The 19,027-nt window shown below is 41.3% G+C and overlaps 1 protein-coding gene across 5 annotated transcripts in view; it reads right to left on the bottom strand.

Annotated features, from left to right (window-relative positions):
* Arhgef28 (Rho guanine nucleotide exchange factor 28) overlaps positions 1-19,027 on the bottom strand; it is a 309,587-nt gene that overhangs the window by 108,266 nt on the left and 182,294 nt on the right. For all 5 annotated transcript variants that reach the window (XM_047556977.1, XM_047556976.1, XM_047556975.1 and 2 more), the window contains one exon: positions 2,679-2,797. In XM_047556977.1, coding sequence (XP_047412933.1) covers positions 2,679-2,797 — 119 coding nt within the window. The remainder of the gene's footprint in view (positions 1-2,678; positions 2,798-19,027) is intronic.

Consider the following 19,027-nt stretch of genomic DNA (forward strand, 5'->3'; position numbering starts at 1 on the left):
ACATTACTAATTGTCAGCAAAATGCAAATTAAAACCACAATGAAATGTCACCTATTAGGATGGCTATTATCAAAAATCAAAAGATAAGTGTTGTGAGGATATAGAAAAAAGGAAATCCTGATATACTATCAGTGGAAAAGTAATTGGTGCAGTCATTACATAAACCAGTATAGAGATTCTCCCAAAACTGAAGATATAATACTACATAACCCAAAAATTCCATTTCCAGGTATATGGTCAAAGTAATTAAAATCACTCCCCATAAGAGATAGCCATACTCCACATCCACAGCAGTATTATTTACAAAACCCAAGACAAGGAATCAACATGTGTCCATCAATGGATGAATGCACAAAGAAAATTCAGTATATGTGTATCATGATACACACAGAGAGAAGCATATTATTTGGCCTTTAAAAAGAAAGAAATCCTATCACTTATGACAACACGGATAAATCTGGAGGATACTGTGCTAACTGAAATAAGCCAAAACATAGAACAACAAATACTATAAGACCTCATTTACATATGAAGTATAAAAAGTTAAATTCAAAGCAACAGTGAGTACAGATCTTAACAAACAACACAACAAAAACTATGTGAGGTGATGGATATGTTCAATTAATTTGATTGTGGATATCATTTCACAATGTGTGTGTATATTTATATATGTGTGTGTGTGTGTGTGTGTGTGTGTATTTCAAACCATCATATTATACCAACACAGTGGTATATGCCTATAATCCCAATGACTCAGGAGGCTAAGATAGGAGAATGCAAATTCAAGGATAGCCTCAACAACTTAGCAAGACCCTGAGTAACTTACAGTGAAGCCCTGTCTCAAAACTAAAAAAAAAAAAAAAAAAAAATTTTAAAGTATCTGGAAATATAGCTCAGTGATAGAGCCCACCCTTGGGTTCAATCCCCAGTACCAAAAAAAAAAAAAAAACAACAAGTCATATTATGTACCTTAAATATATACAATTTTTGTCAACTATACTTCAAAAAAGCTGAAAGTATCATATATAAAACAATAAATCTTATATAAATATATACATGCATCTTAGAGTGTGTCTAGAGCACACAAAGTCCAGTTACCCTGTACCCTGAAAGAATATCCCCATGCTCCAATCTAGATTTAGGGCTGACATGTAGCTGGTTTACACCAAGACAACCACAGTTATTTACAATTGTTGTCTATTCTGATTCATTGGTTTCTGTTAACGGTTAGGATGTGTGGTGTCCCCTAAAAGCACACATGTAAGACAATGCAAGGTTTAGAGGAGAAATGATTAGGTTGTAAGAGTTTTAACCCAAACAGTGAATTAATCCCCTAATGGGATTAACTGAGTGGTAACTGAGGGCAGGTGGGGTGTGACTGGAGGAGGGGGTCCCTGGGGGACTTGACTTTGGGGTATATATTTTGTATCTGGAGAGTGCAGTCTCTCTTACTTCCTGACCACCATGTGAGCTGTTTCCCTCTGCCACGCTCTTCTGACATGATGTCCTACCTCACCAGGAGCCCAGAGGAATGGAGCCAGCCTTCAATGGATTAAGACCTCTGAAATCTTGAGTTCCTAAATAAACCTTTCCTCCTCTACAATTGTTCTGGTTGGATCATTTAGTCACAGCAGAGAAAAAGCTGACTAAAACAGTATCTATGTGATTTTGAATTCCATCCAACATATGTCATTTATACTATGCATTTGTTGTAACAATATTTAGAACACTAGAGAAAATAAGCAGAGTTATTCAACTAAAGGGCTGAAATTGAGATCGATTAGACAGGAAAAAGTTCATATCACAGAAAACATCTATAATTAATAATGTGAAACAGGCATATTAACAAGAAAGGTAAAATACTTTATTGCCCAATTGATAAAATATGGTGCACCTCATATGGGGATTAGGTTTTAAAGTCAGTGGAAAAGGAAAAGTTGTTTTGTCAAAATTTTCCATGAAAATCCCTTAAAACTCCTATAAATTAGGATGTGTAGAAATCTTCAGTTCAGTAACTATATGCTAATTTTTATAAACACAAAATTTGAAAATCACTGAATTAGAGAAAAGAACAACATGCAAATAGACCCCTGGCATGTTCAAACCCTCTGCCTTTAAGAGATCTAACTCACAAGTCTCTTTCAGGGAATTGGTGGAAAATTCTGAAAGGTTCCAGTTTCCCTGTAATGTGATACCATTCTGTTTTGATATTATAGTTCTATAATCTTAGTACATGTTATTAGATGTGAGGATTAAACAGGTGACCGCATCCTGCAGGCTGGGACCAAGCACTTGCTCATTTGTGATTGCTGGATTTGAATACAAATACTGCCTAATCAGGTCATCCAGGCCCTGTTTATTGAAAAGTCATACAAAAGTTGTTGGTGACCCATTGTCATGTCCTATTTTGGCCGCACTAAAGAGCTCTCACACTCTTCTCATTTGCCAGTGTCTTGAGGCCCCTCCCCTCCAGTGCTTCTTGGTGAGGGAAGAACTGTCATGATCTGAAATAGAACCTAAGTTGAATGATCCCAAGACAAGATTTCACAGCTGCATCCCCAGGGATGCTCTGAGGCTTAAGTTTTTTAAAGGAACACAACGATGCTGCACGTATTTCACACCTGCTCAAGTTCAGGAAAGAGGTACAGATGCACCCTGCAATGTGAGGTGTGCCTTACCTGATCAATCACCATGCAGTTAGCATAGACTTCACCCCCATTCAGCATGTCGGAAAGTCGGCCTGCCGCAAGGAACGTCGGGGAGTGCTTGGATGTTTTGAGGACATCAAAGGAGCGATCTAGCAGAAAATGAAAACAGGACAGATAAAGCGGGAGGAATTTACTTTACAGTGAAGCTTTACCTTCTTGGTCAAACCATAAAGGAAAAAATCAGGAGTGCATTTTTATGATGGCATTTTACTGTCTTCACATTTGAAGATCTACACAAAAGTATGTTCTGTACCCAAATCTTCTCGGTTACCTAGAACGTCCTTGTAGAATGAATAGTTCCAGATAGATAAATATTGGCCCACTATGCAGCACTACTGAAATCAATTAAGTGACTGTACTGGGATGTAGCTCAGTGGTAGAGCACTTTGCTAGCACATTTGAGGCACCAGGTTCGATCCTCAGCACCACATAAAAATAAATAAATAAAATAAGAGATTGGGTCCACCTAAAACTAAAAAAAAATTTTTTTTTAAGTATTTGCCATCAACTTTTAACAGATTAACCTCTATTTGCCTTCATCAATACTGTTGAAGCTTTGGAGATATTCCTGTGCTTCTTGGGTAACATGACAGGTTCAGGGACATGGCTCCTTACACGTGCACACAGAGTAAAAGGCCCAGCCACTCTGGCTCTGTGCTTCCCTCGGGGTGGGGGAGGGGTGCAGAGTCTCCAGTATGAAATTTCCCTCCTGTTTCAATTACAGAAATGGTTTTGCTTGCTTCCTGTCCTCGGCTTTGCTCCAAATAAATGAGGTGGATCAAAGTTGCATCCCAGAGAGTTGAGATGTTACCATATTTAGGGAACAAAGAGTTGAAGGTGACAAAACGTATGAGGTCCAAAAGGCCTTGTTTCTTATGACTTTGGCTTATTTATAAAGATCGGATATCTTTATGGAGTTTCTTCGTCCATAAAAGTGGATTATTATCAGGCTTTCCTCATAGTGTGGTGATGAGGATGAAATGAGTTCAGGCACATGAAGCAGGTGACACTAAGTGCTCAACAAATATCATTTGTCACTACTATTACTGTCACTATTATAAATGGTGATTTTGAACCTTGTTCAATGCAAGGTACAAGGTTATTAATACCAATCATCCTGTGTTGTACTAATAATAGGCTACTGATCCCTGTAAGTGGCATTAACAGGGTAGCTTCAATGTCACATTCTCAGCACTTGTCATTCTCATTCATATTCCAGTACGTTTTCTTAAGTGGATACTATAAAGGGGATCGTGCTGCCTCTATGCCATTAGAAAAGGCACAGGTCCCACGGCCTGTCTTATCTGTCTTAGTGTAAAATCTGGGGAAGCCCATGAGAATGAATCAGGAAATTTAAAAAAAGAGTGAATCAAGAAATTTTAAAAAAAAGATTAATAATCATTGGACTGATATGCTACAAGTCAAAAATCTACTCTTTCATAGGAAGTCCTTGATGATATAAAAGAAAGATGTATGGGTTGCCCAAATCAAATAGCCCTGGCTTCAGATTCCAAATCCAAAACTACTTCTTTCCCTCAGAACACCAAAGTGAGGTTTTATTAAGCTTCTTGAAAAAATATACAAAGCAAAATAGTTTCTTCTTATGTCCATAATGTATTATTTAATTAACTTACTTGAATGGCTAAGTATATAATATACAAAGCCCAAAAATAATTCACAAGTATAAGCTTTACAATCAATTACTATATGTTTTGATTCTGATTACACAAAAGAAAAGTAAGGTAGGTTCCAAAGGTTATAAATCAAGAACATGACAAAATTCTTACAATGTGTTCTGAAGTAAGAAAATACTTGCTCATTTGTCATTTTACAGAATGTTTTAAAAATAATCATAAGTGATTCAACATGGCCCTCTGAAGTGTAGTTAACTTCTCAAGAATGTCAGATTTTCACCAACTATAAAACAGCTGGCATTTCTGCCATCACATCTGGGAGACTGTTCATCCTCCTTTTTGATCACTGCCAAATTAAAACTTCATTGATAACTAGACTGACCTAAAAACTAACAAGATATTCAATGAAACGATTCCAAGAAATGGATGGTTTTCATTTTTAAAAATACAGAATCTAATGAAATATTACCCCAAACTGTATGATGCAATAAATGCATTGCCAAGGAACCCAAAGGCCATGCTCTTAATGAACAAAGAAAATTCAGTGTCCAAAAATTCTGATCACTTGCTTCAAGGATGAGCAGGAGCAAAAATTACTGCTGTTTTCATATACACAGGTAAAAGACACTGGGGGATACAACTTTCCTTCATAAACAAATCTATCTGCCCTGTGTGGCAGAGCTGAATCTACAAGGAGATTGTGTTCAAGCAGTAAAAGAAACTAAGAGATGGTGGAATCTGGGTATTTTGTCCAACGCTGGGGTCTAATTTACTTTCTGCATGATTGATTTGATTAAGTTTTAAGAAAATTATGTAATTTGTTACAAAGCCAGGTCTGTAAGATCTCAGCTGCAATTTTGAAATCTTGAAAAGTCAAAACTTTTTCATCAATTTCATTCTGAAACACATTTGATGGTAAAATCTGACCTGAGCTGAGATGCAGTCTTTCTTTACTGCACTTGGGATGAACACTCACATCTTGCCATGGAAATATTATCATTCTTGATGATGGGTTGCACTACTGTCATTCATATTGTGCACAATATACAAGCATCATCCAGAGATCTGAAAATTCTCAATTTCCAAACAAATCTTAGAACAACTTCGCAAAATGTTGGCACTCCTCTCCTGCCACAATTTGGAACTACAATGTCCCCACAAGTGTTCATGCATTAGGCAGTGCAGTAATGTTCAGAGGGGAAAAGATTGGGTTATGAGAGCTGTGACCTTATCGATGGATTGATTCATTTGCTGGATTAATAACTTGGATGGACTAACAGGTGGTAACTGTAGGTAGGTGGGGTGTGGCTGGAAGAAGTAGGTCGCTGGGAGCATGGTCTTGGGGACTCTATCTTGTCCTTGGCTTTCCTCTCTTTCTTTCCCGGCTTCTATGAGCTGAGCAGTTTTCTTCTGCCATGCCCTTCTGCCAAGATGTTTCTGCAATGGAAGTGGCCAACTGTGGACTGAATCCTCTGAAACTCTGAGCCAAAATCAACCTTTCCTCCTTCAAGTTATTTGTGTCAGGTAATTTGGTCACAGCATAACAAACAGCTGTGTAACAAATCTACCCAATATACAATTTTAACATAGCTACACATCACCTATATGATTCTGTTCTTTAGTACTTTTCTTCTGACATCATTTTTCTTTAAATACAATTATTTGAAAGAAATACCTATCCCTACTATAAACATGAAACTATTCTTCCTTGTCAAAAGTAGAAGGGAATTAACGTACTAAAATCAATGAAAACTAAACAATGAGATTAATTTCTAAACAGTGTTGCCTATCTAAGCTGGGAGTCTGAAAAGTTCGCTCTTTCTTGGTTACAAGGGAGGTTCTGAAGGATTCAAGAAGTTCAAGATGCACACATAGTAAACTGAGATGTTCTCCTTCGGCCCGCAGAAAGGTCAAAGGGAAACAATACCCGCCCCGCTACAGGATTCAATGTCACGTAGTGCTAGGTTGTCCTCTCCATGATGGACAGTTCCCAGATGAATTTACCCTATGCTTTGGAAAACTGGCCTAGATGGAATCATCATCCTGTCACTCCAGCAATGCCTCCGGCGCAGCAGTGAGTTCTGGTCTTGCGGGAGGAGGGACATTACCGTACAAGAGCACTATACAGCAGTGAAGAGGGAAAAATCTCTATCTTCTCTCTACTTCAGTCACCAATAACCTGCCATGTAGATTTATTTGGGTCACTTGCTGCAACAATTTACAAAATTAGCATAGTTATTAATATATTGAATATCTCTCTGGAGCAACCATCACTTGTACTTGTCAAGGGACACCTGAAGGTCACAGGATCCAGAAGACCGACAGACCAGAAAGAGACACAGGCTAACAGGACCATGGTACCTTATCCACTCAACAGTAGTCACTGCAACTAATTGGCTTTAAACCAGCAGAATGAGATTGTGAAAAGAAAAGGAGTCTTCAAGAGTACTTTCAAATAAACATCGGTTACATGTATTCAAGGGGCTAATTGTTCTACTGTTTCAGGCTGAAGAAAATGCAACAATGGTTTCCCTTAAAAAAACAAAATGGTATTTTTCAAGATTTTCAAGAATTATGACTTTATTGCTTCCTTATGTAACTACTTTAGTAGCAAATTAAGCTGAAAATTATTGACCCCACCCTCCAAAATGTCCTTCAGCTCCTTTCTCAATGAACATATAAAAATATTTTGCAATAAGAATACCAGCTGTTTGTCTTAAATGAATGTTGTCATGTAAACAATTATTTTAGCAAAGAGTTAACTTCAAAGTTATGCTGATAGCATTCATTTCTAATATGCAGTGATCCTATGTTTCAAAAACAGTATAGAAGTAACTAAAACTCAATTCCCATTCAAGCAACTATAGATGTTAAATTTGCAAAAGGTAGTACATTACAGTAGTGAAGAACATGGGCCTTAAAGCCAGACTGTCTGGGCTCAAGAATCCATTCCACCACCTATCAGCTGTGAGACCTTGAACAAGTTACTTGACCTCTCTGTGTCTCCATTTCCTGATGTGTAAAATAAGGACAGTAATATATTTATCCCATGAGGATTAAATGAGCTAATACTTCACGTGATTAGAATAGAATCTGATACAGAATAAGCACTACGTAAATGCTTGTTATCATACAAGTAAATGTGGTTGTGCAGTTTTGATTCTTTAAAAACATAATTTCATCCTTGGCTATCACTTTATATCTTTAAAACAACTCAAGGCAACTGGAATGCGCCGAACATTCCGTTTGCTACGCCAAGAGCATTTAAAATGCTGTATCTTTGATTTCAGACCTAAATCATGTTAAGACATTTTGCAAAATCCGCCCTGAATAAGGTAACTGAAAAACATAAACGTGAAGAGAAAAGAAAAGCTGTCACCTGCCAACAGGATTCACCTCCAGCCACTCAAGGACGGGATCTCATGAAAGGGGAGGGATTATAACTGCCGCGCTAAGACAAAAGTCAGACAGCCCGAGCCAGCCTCCCCAGAACAATGGGAGGATTTCAGGAGCTGATGTCCTAACATGACAATGTGGACTGGGCCAGCGTCTCCCTGCAGAGCGCCTGCAGGATAAACAGTGGCTGCCCGGCTGGCGGGGATCCCAGCTCCCCAACTCCCGTCGCGGCTTTGTAATGTGATCCTGGGAACTCTAAGGGTTCACCAGCACTTCCTTGGGGTGCTGCATGCTCTAGTCAGGGGCCACAAGCAACGCTGAGCGCTGATCGTGACCAGGCTTCACCCAGAGGAAGAAGGGGAATCGGTGCCAGGCAGGGGGCAGGGAAGGCAGCCACCATGCCTCCCTTCTCTCTGACACTTGGGACTACTCCAAAGTGGGCAGGAAACTGTTAACAGCACAGCCCCCGCCCCACCTCTGCAACCTGATGTCTGCTGAAAACCAGGTCTCCCTCCAGAAGCTGAGGGCCTGGTGGCTACAGGAAGCTCTGGCCCACTCAGCAGGTTATGTAAGAGCCCCACGCCCAGACACAATCAAACCCGGCGTGGGCAGCTTTCAGCAGACCTGCTGCCAGCCGGGCTTGGCCCACTCTGGGTGCCAAACTCTCACCTGCCAAAGGCAGGTGAACGCCTCTCAACCCACAGATCTCTTAACTGTGGCTGGGCAGATGGGTTTCACTCAGTCACTCACTTGCTCATTCATTCATTATGCTTGTTTTGAACCTAGAACCTCTGAGTCTGGCAGAAGGACTCCCATTTTGCGACTCGAGTTCATTCCCAGCACTCTACCGAAACCGGGTCCATCTGGGTGCCACCTCTGCCTCCCTTCTTGCTCTCCCTATGTCTCCTTTCACCTTACTGGCCTTTCTACCACTGGCAGCTCCTCACTTTCCAGATTTGGGCAGGTCAGTTTGGTCTAGAGTCAATTCTCAAACCTCTCCTCTGTCCACTCATTCCCTGGGTCCTCTGACGACAGGGCATCGTGTACCGTCATGCGGTGATGAATCTCTGACCTTCACCTGCAGACCTCTCCTGAGTCACAACTCTTGCTCAGCATCCCCCCGCCCCCGCCCCTGGTCTCCCAGCAGCCATGCCCAGCACAACTGGTCCAAACCAGGCAGGACTATTCACTTCCCCTGGGGTTTCCAGCCTCCTCCAGGACACAGTGCCTGTGGCTCTCTTTGGACACACCCTTGGCTCTTCTCTTCCTTTCACAACTAAGAATCAGAATTAACCTTTTCTCATCACCTCCACTGCCACCCCAGGGCAAACCACTACCATCTCCTTCCTAGATTACCGCAGGAGTGTCCCAACTGGTCTCCCTGCTTCTAGTCTATGGTCTTCTCTCCGTAGACTTTTCTCCACAACATTGACAAAGCAATCCTTTTACAAAGGAAATTACATTATGTCATTGTTCTTCAATATTCTCCAGGGGCTTCCTATCCTATTCTGAGTAAAAGCCAGACTTTATCAGGACCTACAGTGCCTCACATGATCTTTCCCTCCTCTATCCTAACTCAACCTCCCTGGAGTCCTGCCCACTACTCTACTCCAGCCTCATTGGCCTCTGTGCTGTCCTGTGCCTCAGGTCATTTGCACTTGCTGCTCCCCTCTACCAGCACTGCTTCTTCCCCTGGATATCCGGATACCCTGCTTTCTTAAGGTCTCTGTTCAAACGTTGCCATATCAAAGAGGAATCATGTTAGTGACCACTATATATAACATGGTAACCCCCTAAGCCCAGGTTTATTTTCTCTTAGACCACTTTCCATCACCTAGAGCATTGCACATGTTTATCATATATTGTCCATTTCCTGGCACCAGAATGGAAGTCCCAACAGAACAGTAGCTTTGAATGCTCCAGTACCTTAGAGCCATGCCAGACACAGAGTAGATATTCAATAAATATTCACAGGAGAAATGAATAATTTCTTCTTTAAAATGAACAAACACTTGTTCCAGGTAAAACTAAGAGACATTCTCCACTGCTCTGCAATGTTTTCTCAGATTCTGGAGGTTTCCTTGAGTTTGTCTACTCCAGGACGTGGGGGAGTGGCACTTTCTTATTTCATTCATTTATTCATTCTTCTTTTTTCAAATTTACTGACAGTCTACTGATTGCCAGCCTAGGATGCTCAGCCCCCATTAATGACTCTTAGAAATATCCTCAAAGCACATCCCTGTTTATTCCCAGGAGGTTCCAGGAGGTCCCCATGTAGAGCTTATTCCTCTACACAGCCAAGAGGCTCTCCCTTTCCTCCAAGCCTTCCTTCTGCTGCCTCTGCATTTTGCCCTCTACCCCACTTTGGTGGTAAGTTTATTTTGCTCCTCCTGGTGGGATAGGTGACTTTCTGGTTGGGTCTGATGCACAGAACATGTATCCCATGAGGCTCCTGCGCCCTGTGGTATCCATTGCCCAAAAATATCACTGTTGAATACCTTTATTTAAAATATCAGATAGATACCCTCTTACCCGAGGAATAATACGGCAAATAGATTTGCAAAATAAAGACGATGGGGTAAAGATGGAAAATGTGCACATTCAGAGACAGAAAGCAGGAGCAAGATATGAGATACCATGAGAGTCAGAATCTATTGAACACCTGTCTCATAGGGGACAACTGTGCTGGATGCCACTATTACAGCTAACGGAAATGTGCTTTTCATGAACCAGGCACTTAAAACTTAAATTTATTAACTCATTTGATCCTCAAAACAATCCTTTGAAGCTGTACTATTTATTACTTCATTGCACAGATGAGGAAACTTGGGGCCCTGTAAGTACCTTCCCAAGGTCACATGCAAATATGGCAGCTCTACACAGGCACCCCCCCATGGAGGCTCTGTGTACTCTATTTAATAATTGGAATTTCTGTGTATCATATTTCGAAACAAAGAAATTGGAATTCGAGCAATGTCTGGTATTTTCTTATTAAGAAGCTTTGTTAATGTGTTACAGTGCGACTTGTACCTAGGTGTGTCTGCCTACTTCCTGGGCCTGTGGTATTATTCACCCTGTGACTTGCTGCCAGGATATGACAGCATGAATCCTGCTGAGAAAATATTCACAAAGCAGTAAATGTATAATTTCATTTTGTTTAATGACAAAGTACTGAGGAGAAAAGACTGGAAAGATAAACTAAGAAACCAATTGATCTCATGGCTTTTATGTTCAACTTTTTATGATCTACAATTCCTAGACTTTAAAAAATTTCAGAAAAATCATCTTCCCATCTAAAATAAGACAAATGAAAGCAAGTCATATTTTTAAAACATGCTTTCTGTGTCAAAGAACAACTGCATAATTTCATGCAAAATGGTACATTATTAATAAGTCAACCAAATCAGAGAACATACATGTACATGTATTAACCAGAAATGTTTTCCCATGAGTACACAGCTTTGTTTTGAACCATCTGCCAACTGTACTCTCCATAACTACATAAGTATTTTCATACTCATTTTGTAGACAAGAAAGTTTAGGCTCAAGGAAAGTGAGTAACCTGCCCACGTTATGAAGTGATTGAACCAGGACAGAAAGCCAGTGGTAACAGAGACCAACTCCGTCCTTGGTCAGTGTAGTGCACTGTCTCCCAGACTCTCTAACTCAAAGGGACCTTTGCCAAGTTCTGAAATGGACAGAGAGACTCTTCTCCAATGGTCCCAGTGTAATCCAGAAGAAAGAAAACACCCAGCTGCACAATGAAAGTGAACATTTCCAGAAGCAAACTGCAGTTTATCTCCTGGACTATTCCTCCTCTAAGGTTCTCTTGGGATTTTCCTGATATTAGTCTTGGCCTGGAAAAATCTCTTGGCCTCACTCTTCTGAGTTGGACCTGAGGTTACAGAGAGGATCTATCCAAATTCCAAAATTATCCTTAGCCCAGGAATTTCCTGTGGGTCACATGTAAGCTGAAGTCACCCTGTAGGTTTTAGTTTATCCCAAGAGGTATCTGGGAGAACCTGGGAGCCTTTGTCCACCAAACTAGAGAGTGTCTAACACCCTTCTAAATGCCCAGAGTTCCCTCAGAACTGACCTCCTCTTCCTGGGATCCTGTTAAATTGAAAAAAAAAGGCCTGGGAAGAGGTCAGGCCTCTCAGTAATGGCTGATCACAGAAGCCAATGGATTCCAGAGGCAAGAGCGGTTTGTTTCTCCAGCAGAGTCAGAACAGATGTTTAAAATCCCCTTCTCAATAACAACTACAACTTCGTTCTCTAAAATCAGGTCCTAAAAAAAAGTCCTATTCTGGTGTTTTGAAAGACCCAGAAGAAGAAAGCAAGACTTTTCCATCGCAATACCCAAGACGCAGAGAGAAAAGAGGGGTGGGGGAAGAAAACAGAGTCCTCTAGGGTAACAGGATTTCCCCCAAACCTTTCCAAGTCCCCATTCCTAATTACAGTCATACAAAGTAGCCTTTAAGAGTAGCTGCGTTTATGTTTGAGAAAGGACTCTCAGGTGTGTTAATGACCTCTTTCTGCCCTTGCTTCCTCCAAGCAATCGGGAAGATACTCACTCATGTGTGGTGTGTGGATTTTGGTGTGATTGTATTTAACCAACAATTCCTTTCCTTCTTGATGCAATTCTCCAAGGCCTAAAGCAAATTAGTCTACACAAAGGAAAAACTCAGCAAATGAAGGGAGGAGAACTAACACATTATACAAATACCAGGATAAAACCAAAGGCCCTCTGATAGGAAGACCATTTCAAGTCCCTCCAAAAATGTAAACAAATTGATGTTAAAGATGCCCCATATGTCATCATCACAAGGAAATCAGTGAATAATTCAAATCTTGCATAATTTATGGTAAGTTGCTGGTACCTTAAAATGACCGTTCATTTCAAAAGTCATAAGGAGCTTTAATTCTCCAGTGCTCATCTCTGAACATATGTGGCTTTGTTTTCCTAAATATCCTCAAAAGTTATTAAGTTGTACTCTATACAAGGAACTGCGCTGGTAAAATAAAAGAGTTATCCTTGGAAATATAACTTCTTTCACTTTTTTGTGTGTGTCTTTGATAAGAACATTTTGAATGAATGATGAACATCAAGTACTGCCTGGCATTACTCCAAACTGTTCTGGGTTGTTCTGGTTGATAAACTCAGCTGAATTTCTGGATCTTGTTCCATTATCCTGAGAACCTCTGGGGCACCTCTTGGTAGACAGACATGAAAGAGATGGGGATACGGGATTTGTTAGAATTCATAATGAGGTTTCCATTGTCATGGATGGTGACAGGGAGCACTATGAGATAGGCTGGGGGTCACTTTGCAAAAGGGTAGGCACTTCCTGTTTCCATCTGGAGCTCTGAAGATCACTTCGTAGGCTGCCCTATTCCATCATGATGACAAACAAACCGTGAACGCTGGGTAGGAGAGCAAGGTAAGGCAGCAAGACCAGGTTCCCCTCCCTGGGCTGCTCTCAGTTGCCCAAGTGGTGAAAATGGATTCCCTAAAGTCCCAAAGGCCTTGGGGAGAAGAAAGTAGTGGCTGAGCTGAGCACCCAGGCCCAACATGGGGTCTACCATGGTGCAAAGAAAGAGACTATGTGGTAGATGTTTCTGGAAGAAGCATCGGGGCCAGCGACCAGGGGCAGAGATTCCAAAGTTCTGGAGTATAAAAGCCAGGATAGGGCCAAGTCAGAATGTAACCAGAAGGAGAATCACCAGGTCCTGACCAACACCAGTGGGAGGAACCTAACCACAGATCTTGGTCACAAATGCCAAAGCAGCCAGCAACAATGCAGTCATGCTTTGGGGAAGAGCCCAGGCCAGTTAGTCCACAGCAGTACCCAGGAAGATCCCAAAGACAACAAAACAATCTGCAGATTCAGGGATTGGGGCCCCTCCCACTACTAAGTGCCCTCTACCCTCTCCAAGAAATCACATTTGAAACCTGGCAAGGAAGAGGGTGGAGAGAAGAAATGTGAGGTGCTCAATATTTTGCTTAAAGATACTAAATGGTTACCAAAAATGTTCACATTATGCATCAGACCAAGTTTTCTGTGTAAATATAAATGAATATTCATATAAATATATTTATATAAATAAATTAATTAAAACATACTCTTTACCCTTTCTGTCCAACTTTCTGCAGAATAGGACTTCATGAAAATAAGATAGACTATTGGCAAAATGAAGAGTATCTTGGTATAGTGTGGGTCAATATTTCAAGTAAATGTTGAAATATATTTTTAATATTTCCTACCTGCTTTCTGTGATCCAGGCACAGGAGATGTGGAAACAGGTAGGCCAACCTCCTTTCAAGGAACTCCGTGTCTTAAGGTATACAGTTAAATAATTGCTGTGATACAGGATGAGAAGGGCTATCCTAAAAATACACATCAGGAAGAGTGGCACAAAGGGTACAATCTTGACCTCTGAGAGAATTCAGGGAGACCTTCTGGATAAAGGACCCTCAAACTGCATCTTAAAGGACAATTTGAGGATTTCTAGTTGGAAGTGGGAGAGACATTTACCTAAATTTGCTAAAACAAAAATAAAAGGAGGAAGGAAGACATTTCATAAAGGCTTATAAGGGAAACTTATGGAACTAAAAGAATTTGACATCCAAGGCTTTAATTGGAACCTGGGTAGCCACTTGGACCTCGGAGACTAGATCAGGAGCCTAGAACACCCCCATTTGCTTCTCTTTACCCATTCACAGAATTTCTTCCTACACAGACTATTTTCTTCTAGTTAATGGCTTCCAATCCAATCCTTCCAGCATTGTCATCCAAGAAGAAAGGTATATGCCTCCAAACTTCAATTGGAAAAATCCCAAGGAAGGATTCTCATTGGCTATTTTGGCAATGTGTGGCCTCCTGGGCCAATCACTGAGGCCAGGTAGGAAGAGAGCTACAATTGATCCATTCTGTATGGCATGTCCATTCCACTGTACTCAGGAAGGCAAGGCCATGTGGACAGCATCATTTGGATCTGTGACCAGAGCAATGGAAGAGATATCCCATAAAGAATGTGCACATTGTTAAGCCAGGGGAAGGATGCTAAGCAGACCAAACTAACTGTCCAGGCACAGTTCACCACAGGCTAATAAACTGACACCCCTTTCATGATGGCTTCCATCTTGAACTGGTCTCTCCACCTTGAAATTCAATAGGAATTTTTCCTAATCTCTCCTGTGGGACTTAGTCATTAACCTTATGTAATTAACATTTCTGAATAGGAAACTTTGTCCTTCCCCAAAACAAGGAGTGAGGGGGAGAAGTCCCCTGAACATGAGGATAATACTCTCTCCTTTACCCCTAAAGGGATTAATGGAGAAGATACCTTGCCCAAGAATTTGAGCAAACCAGAAACAAAGGCACAGGGTTGTGGGGAGAAAATCACTTTAAAAATTTTTGGCAAAGTATTTGTTTTAACTAATGGGAACCTTGAGGGATATGTGGCCGTGTCGTCTGGCAAAGGGCTTGCAATGGGTCTCTTCTCCTCTACTGAATTTGGGCCTGTAGGCAGAGTCTAGAACTGAAACAGCTTTGTATGAGGTTAAACTTTATCTTCATTGAGAGCCAAAGAAATCTTAGCAGGTTATGTCACCTTTATGAAAATGTTTCTCTTCCTTAATAAGTTTTTCTATAATGACTCATTCCTCCCATGGCATTCAAGTGTCCTCTGGGGAATTTCTAGACCAAACACACACACATACACATGGTTACACACCTGTGTGCATGTGTGTAGTCAATGAAACTTCATGAAAAGGGAGGAAGGAAAAGAGGAAAAGAACAAGAAAGCCCATGAGATTAAAAATAACTCACTTTTAAAAATGATCATTAAAATTCTTGAAACATCATCAGACCTCTAAATATTTACTGTGTAAGGGTTATTTTTCAGAATAGGTGCCTGCCTGCCAAACACTAAATGAGCCAAAAATAAAATAAAAAGCCAAAACAAGCCAGGTGTTACAGCACATGCCCATAGTCCCAGCACTGGGGAGTCTGAGACAGGAGGATCACTTGAGCACAGGAGTTCAAGATCAGCCTGGGTAACACAGAAAAGAGGAGGAGGAGGAGGAGGAGGAGGAAGAGGGGGAGAGGGAGGGGGAGGGGGAGGAGGAGGAGATAAGCCGCAACAGTGGCCTCAGGATTCTTGCCTCCATTCCCAGTACATTCAACCTAACTTCATTCTTTGTGCCTGGGACAAACCTGGGGACTTCCAGGGTCTGGAAAGTACTCTCACCTGCTCCTTTCCTCAATGCAGCCTGCCTCCAGGCCTCAGTCCATCAGTGATGTGATAAGTAGCACATCTGTGTGCAGGGGGAGGTCTCCAGGCCTATAAACAGTCCTCTCATCTTGCTCCCCTGGAGTTTCCTCTGCCACCTCTCTTCCTACTAAAAACTTCACACAGAAGAAGGAGATGCTATGACAGTAAGACACAATGACACTTTTGGACCCCAAGGCAGCAGTTCATTGAGTTTCTCCAACCCTTATCTCTATGAAGTGATGGCAAAATATACTGGGAGGAACAAAACCTCTCAAGTCCAGTGTCCTGGTTCTAGGCCTGGTTCTGCTACCTATGGGCTCTAATATGGAGCAACTCATTCCTCCTTTCCGAGCCTCAGAGACCAAACTAATAAATGAAAGTCACAGATACATCTAACATGCAGGTCTTTACACGATAACACATATGGAAAACACTTGATTCATATGTCATTCTTTCATTTGTTCTCCTTCCTTATTCTGCTATTCCTGATTCTCTGCATTTCCTGGTATGGCCTTGGGAATAACTTAAAAATTCTCAGTATTAGTCCATTTTCTGTTGCTATAGCAAAATATCTGAGGTTAGGTAATTTATACAGGAAAAAAAAAGGTTTAAGATCCAAAGAGCATAGCACCAACTCTGCGAGTGCCTCCCCTGAATTTGTCACATCATGGCAATGGGTGTCATGGCAGAAATGGGTGGAAGAAGGAGAAATCCTCAGAAGACAAGATGTCTGGGAGAAGGAAGGAGCCAGTCTTGCTCTTTTATAATAACCTTCTCTTGAGAACTAACTAGGTTCCCACAGGAATTACCTCAATCCCTTCCAAGGGCAGTGTCTCCAATGACCTAATGACTTGCCATCAGGCCCACCTGTTAGTAGCATCACACTGGGGACCAAACTTCCAACACATGAACCTTTGAGGGACACACATCATATCCAAATTATGGTACTCTCTAAGCCTCAGTTTCTTCATCTATAAAACAGATACTATCTGTATTGCAGAGTTATTTTCAGAACCAGGTATCATTGAGTATCAAACACCTGTAATAGCTTAGTATAAAGTAGTTATTGTGATTAATAAAGTGTCACATGATACTAGTTATTTTGGCAATGACTACAGAAAATTTAGTATTATCTAAGCTTCCCAAGGTGTTCACAATGTCTTATATGCATGGCCTCTCTTGGCAGCTGTGGACTGGTTTGGAGCCTGCAAAAGGAAAAAAGGGAGGAAAGCCCTTCTTCACAATGTACATCATTCAAGAGGCATATGAGCTGGAGCAGCAGAGAGTGGGAGAAGCTGCATAAGTGAACAGAAGACACCAAGAGAAGAACATTTCAACAGTTCCTAGGGCCCAACGACTTAGGCTAAAGTATGCGTTTTAAAGACTGAACAATCATTATGGGAGCCTTCAATGAGGTCCAATCCCTATATTTTTACTTCTTTGATTAATAAACATTAAATTTTGGGGTTGAATCTCCTACTAAAACCGAGAAAACAAAAATCCAGGCATTCCTGGAGCCCTTGAAGCAGAACGGTTGTGGATTCTGGCTCATTCCAATCATTAACCACTGGGCCCCCAGAACAGCCTGTCCTGGGGCTGCCCACAAAATGACCCAGGGCACCTCCTGAGAACTCCAGGAGGACTTCTGGCCAGCTAAGCTTTCACAGCTTTCATCACCAGCCCTCAAGATGCCAGGCACTTCCAGAGGACCTGCTTCCAAGTAACATCCTTTTCTCTTTCCCCTGAAGGCATGAAGATGAGAAAGTACTAGCTACACAGTTGAAATATGGTGTGTTGGGTTTTCCTCTTATTACCAAACCCTCTCTGCAAATTTTCACATCACCCTCTATCCAAGCCAGAAATGTGGATATGTATGTGTATCTATCAAAAAATGTGAAAACAAGGACAGGAGGGGGTATCAGAAGAAAAGGAACACTAAGAAGGAGAGCCAGGACAGGGTACAAATAGAGGGAAAAAAAGAGCATATTTTTGACTGACTACGAGAAGGTTTGTTAAAGGGCCAGAAATTCCAAGACCTCAAATCCTCCTTCATGATTTCCCCAGTGACCAGTGCCTTTTTCTAAGAGTGATGTTGGTGCTTGTTAGAAAGGAAGGAGAAAATGAGGAAGAAGTTCAGATCACCCTACTTTTGAAGACTGACAGAAATATTTGCATCAGTCTCTAAGAGTCAAGAGAGCACAGTTCTTCATAAACTGGTCATGGAACTGAAATAACAGATTTTGGGGGTGTTTCAACTTGGGTCCTGGGAAATGTGGGATCCAGTCCCAATGCAAAGACCCCCATAAGCAGGGACAGCATCTACCAGAGTCACTACTGCGCCCCACCCTCTAGGACAGGCCTGGCACTCTGGAAGTGCTTGTTGAACAAATGGATAATTCCATCCATTCACCTCTTTGAGCCCTGTCGTCCTCATGTGGAAAATGAAGTGGTTGAGACAGGTTGTCTCTATGGCCCTTTTGGCTCTAAGAGTTTATGGTTCTGGGAATTCGTCCAGCTGACGTAAAAGACGCCAATCCTTCTCTTCACAACTAGGCCGCCATTATTTAATGAAGACAGGAAGTGTGATACACAGCCTAACAATTCCCAACTCTCAGCTACCAACCTACCTTATTTTCACTTGTCTTTTTACTAGTGGCAAAGAGTTAATTTTCGGATTCGAAATACCTGCTTTCACTTGAATCAGAATTAATTTATACATAGCTATGCTATGATTTTCTGTTATAGCTCAAACTGGCCATGCTCCAAGTTTGGATTTAAAGCAAGACTGTGATTAATACATTTTCTAGGCTTTCCCTGGTCCATCCCTCTAGGTTATTTGGCTGCCCAGACCCCCAACAACATGGGCATCCAAAAACCAGGTGGACAACCTAAATAGAAAAATAAATAAAACATATCAACCACATAACCAGGTGAGACTTGGCACAGGAGATGTAGCAGTCTCACACGTGGTTGCTGTCCTCAAAAAGCTTTCAATGCATCACAACTCACAAC

The sequence above is a fragment of the Sciurus carolinensis genome, chromosome 6, assembly GCF_902686445.1.
Source record: "Sciurus carolinensis chromosome 6, mSciCar1.2, whole genome shotgun sequence".
Taxonomy (NCBI): Eukaryota; Metazoa; Chordata; class Mammalia; order Rodentia; family Sciuridae; genus Sciurus; species Sciurus carolinensis.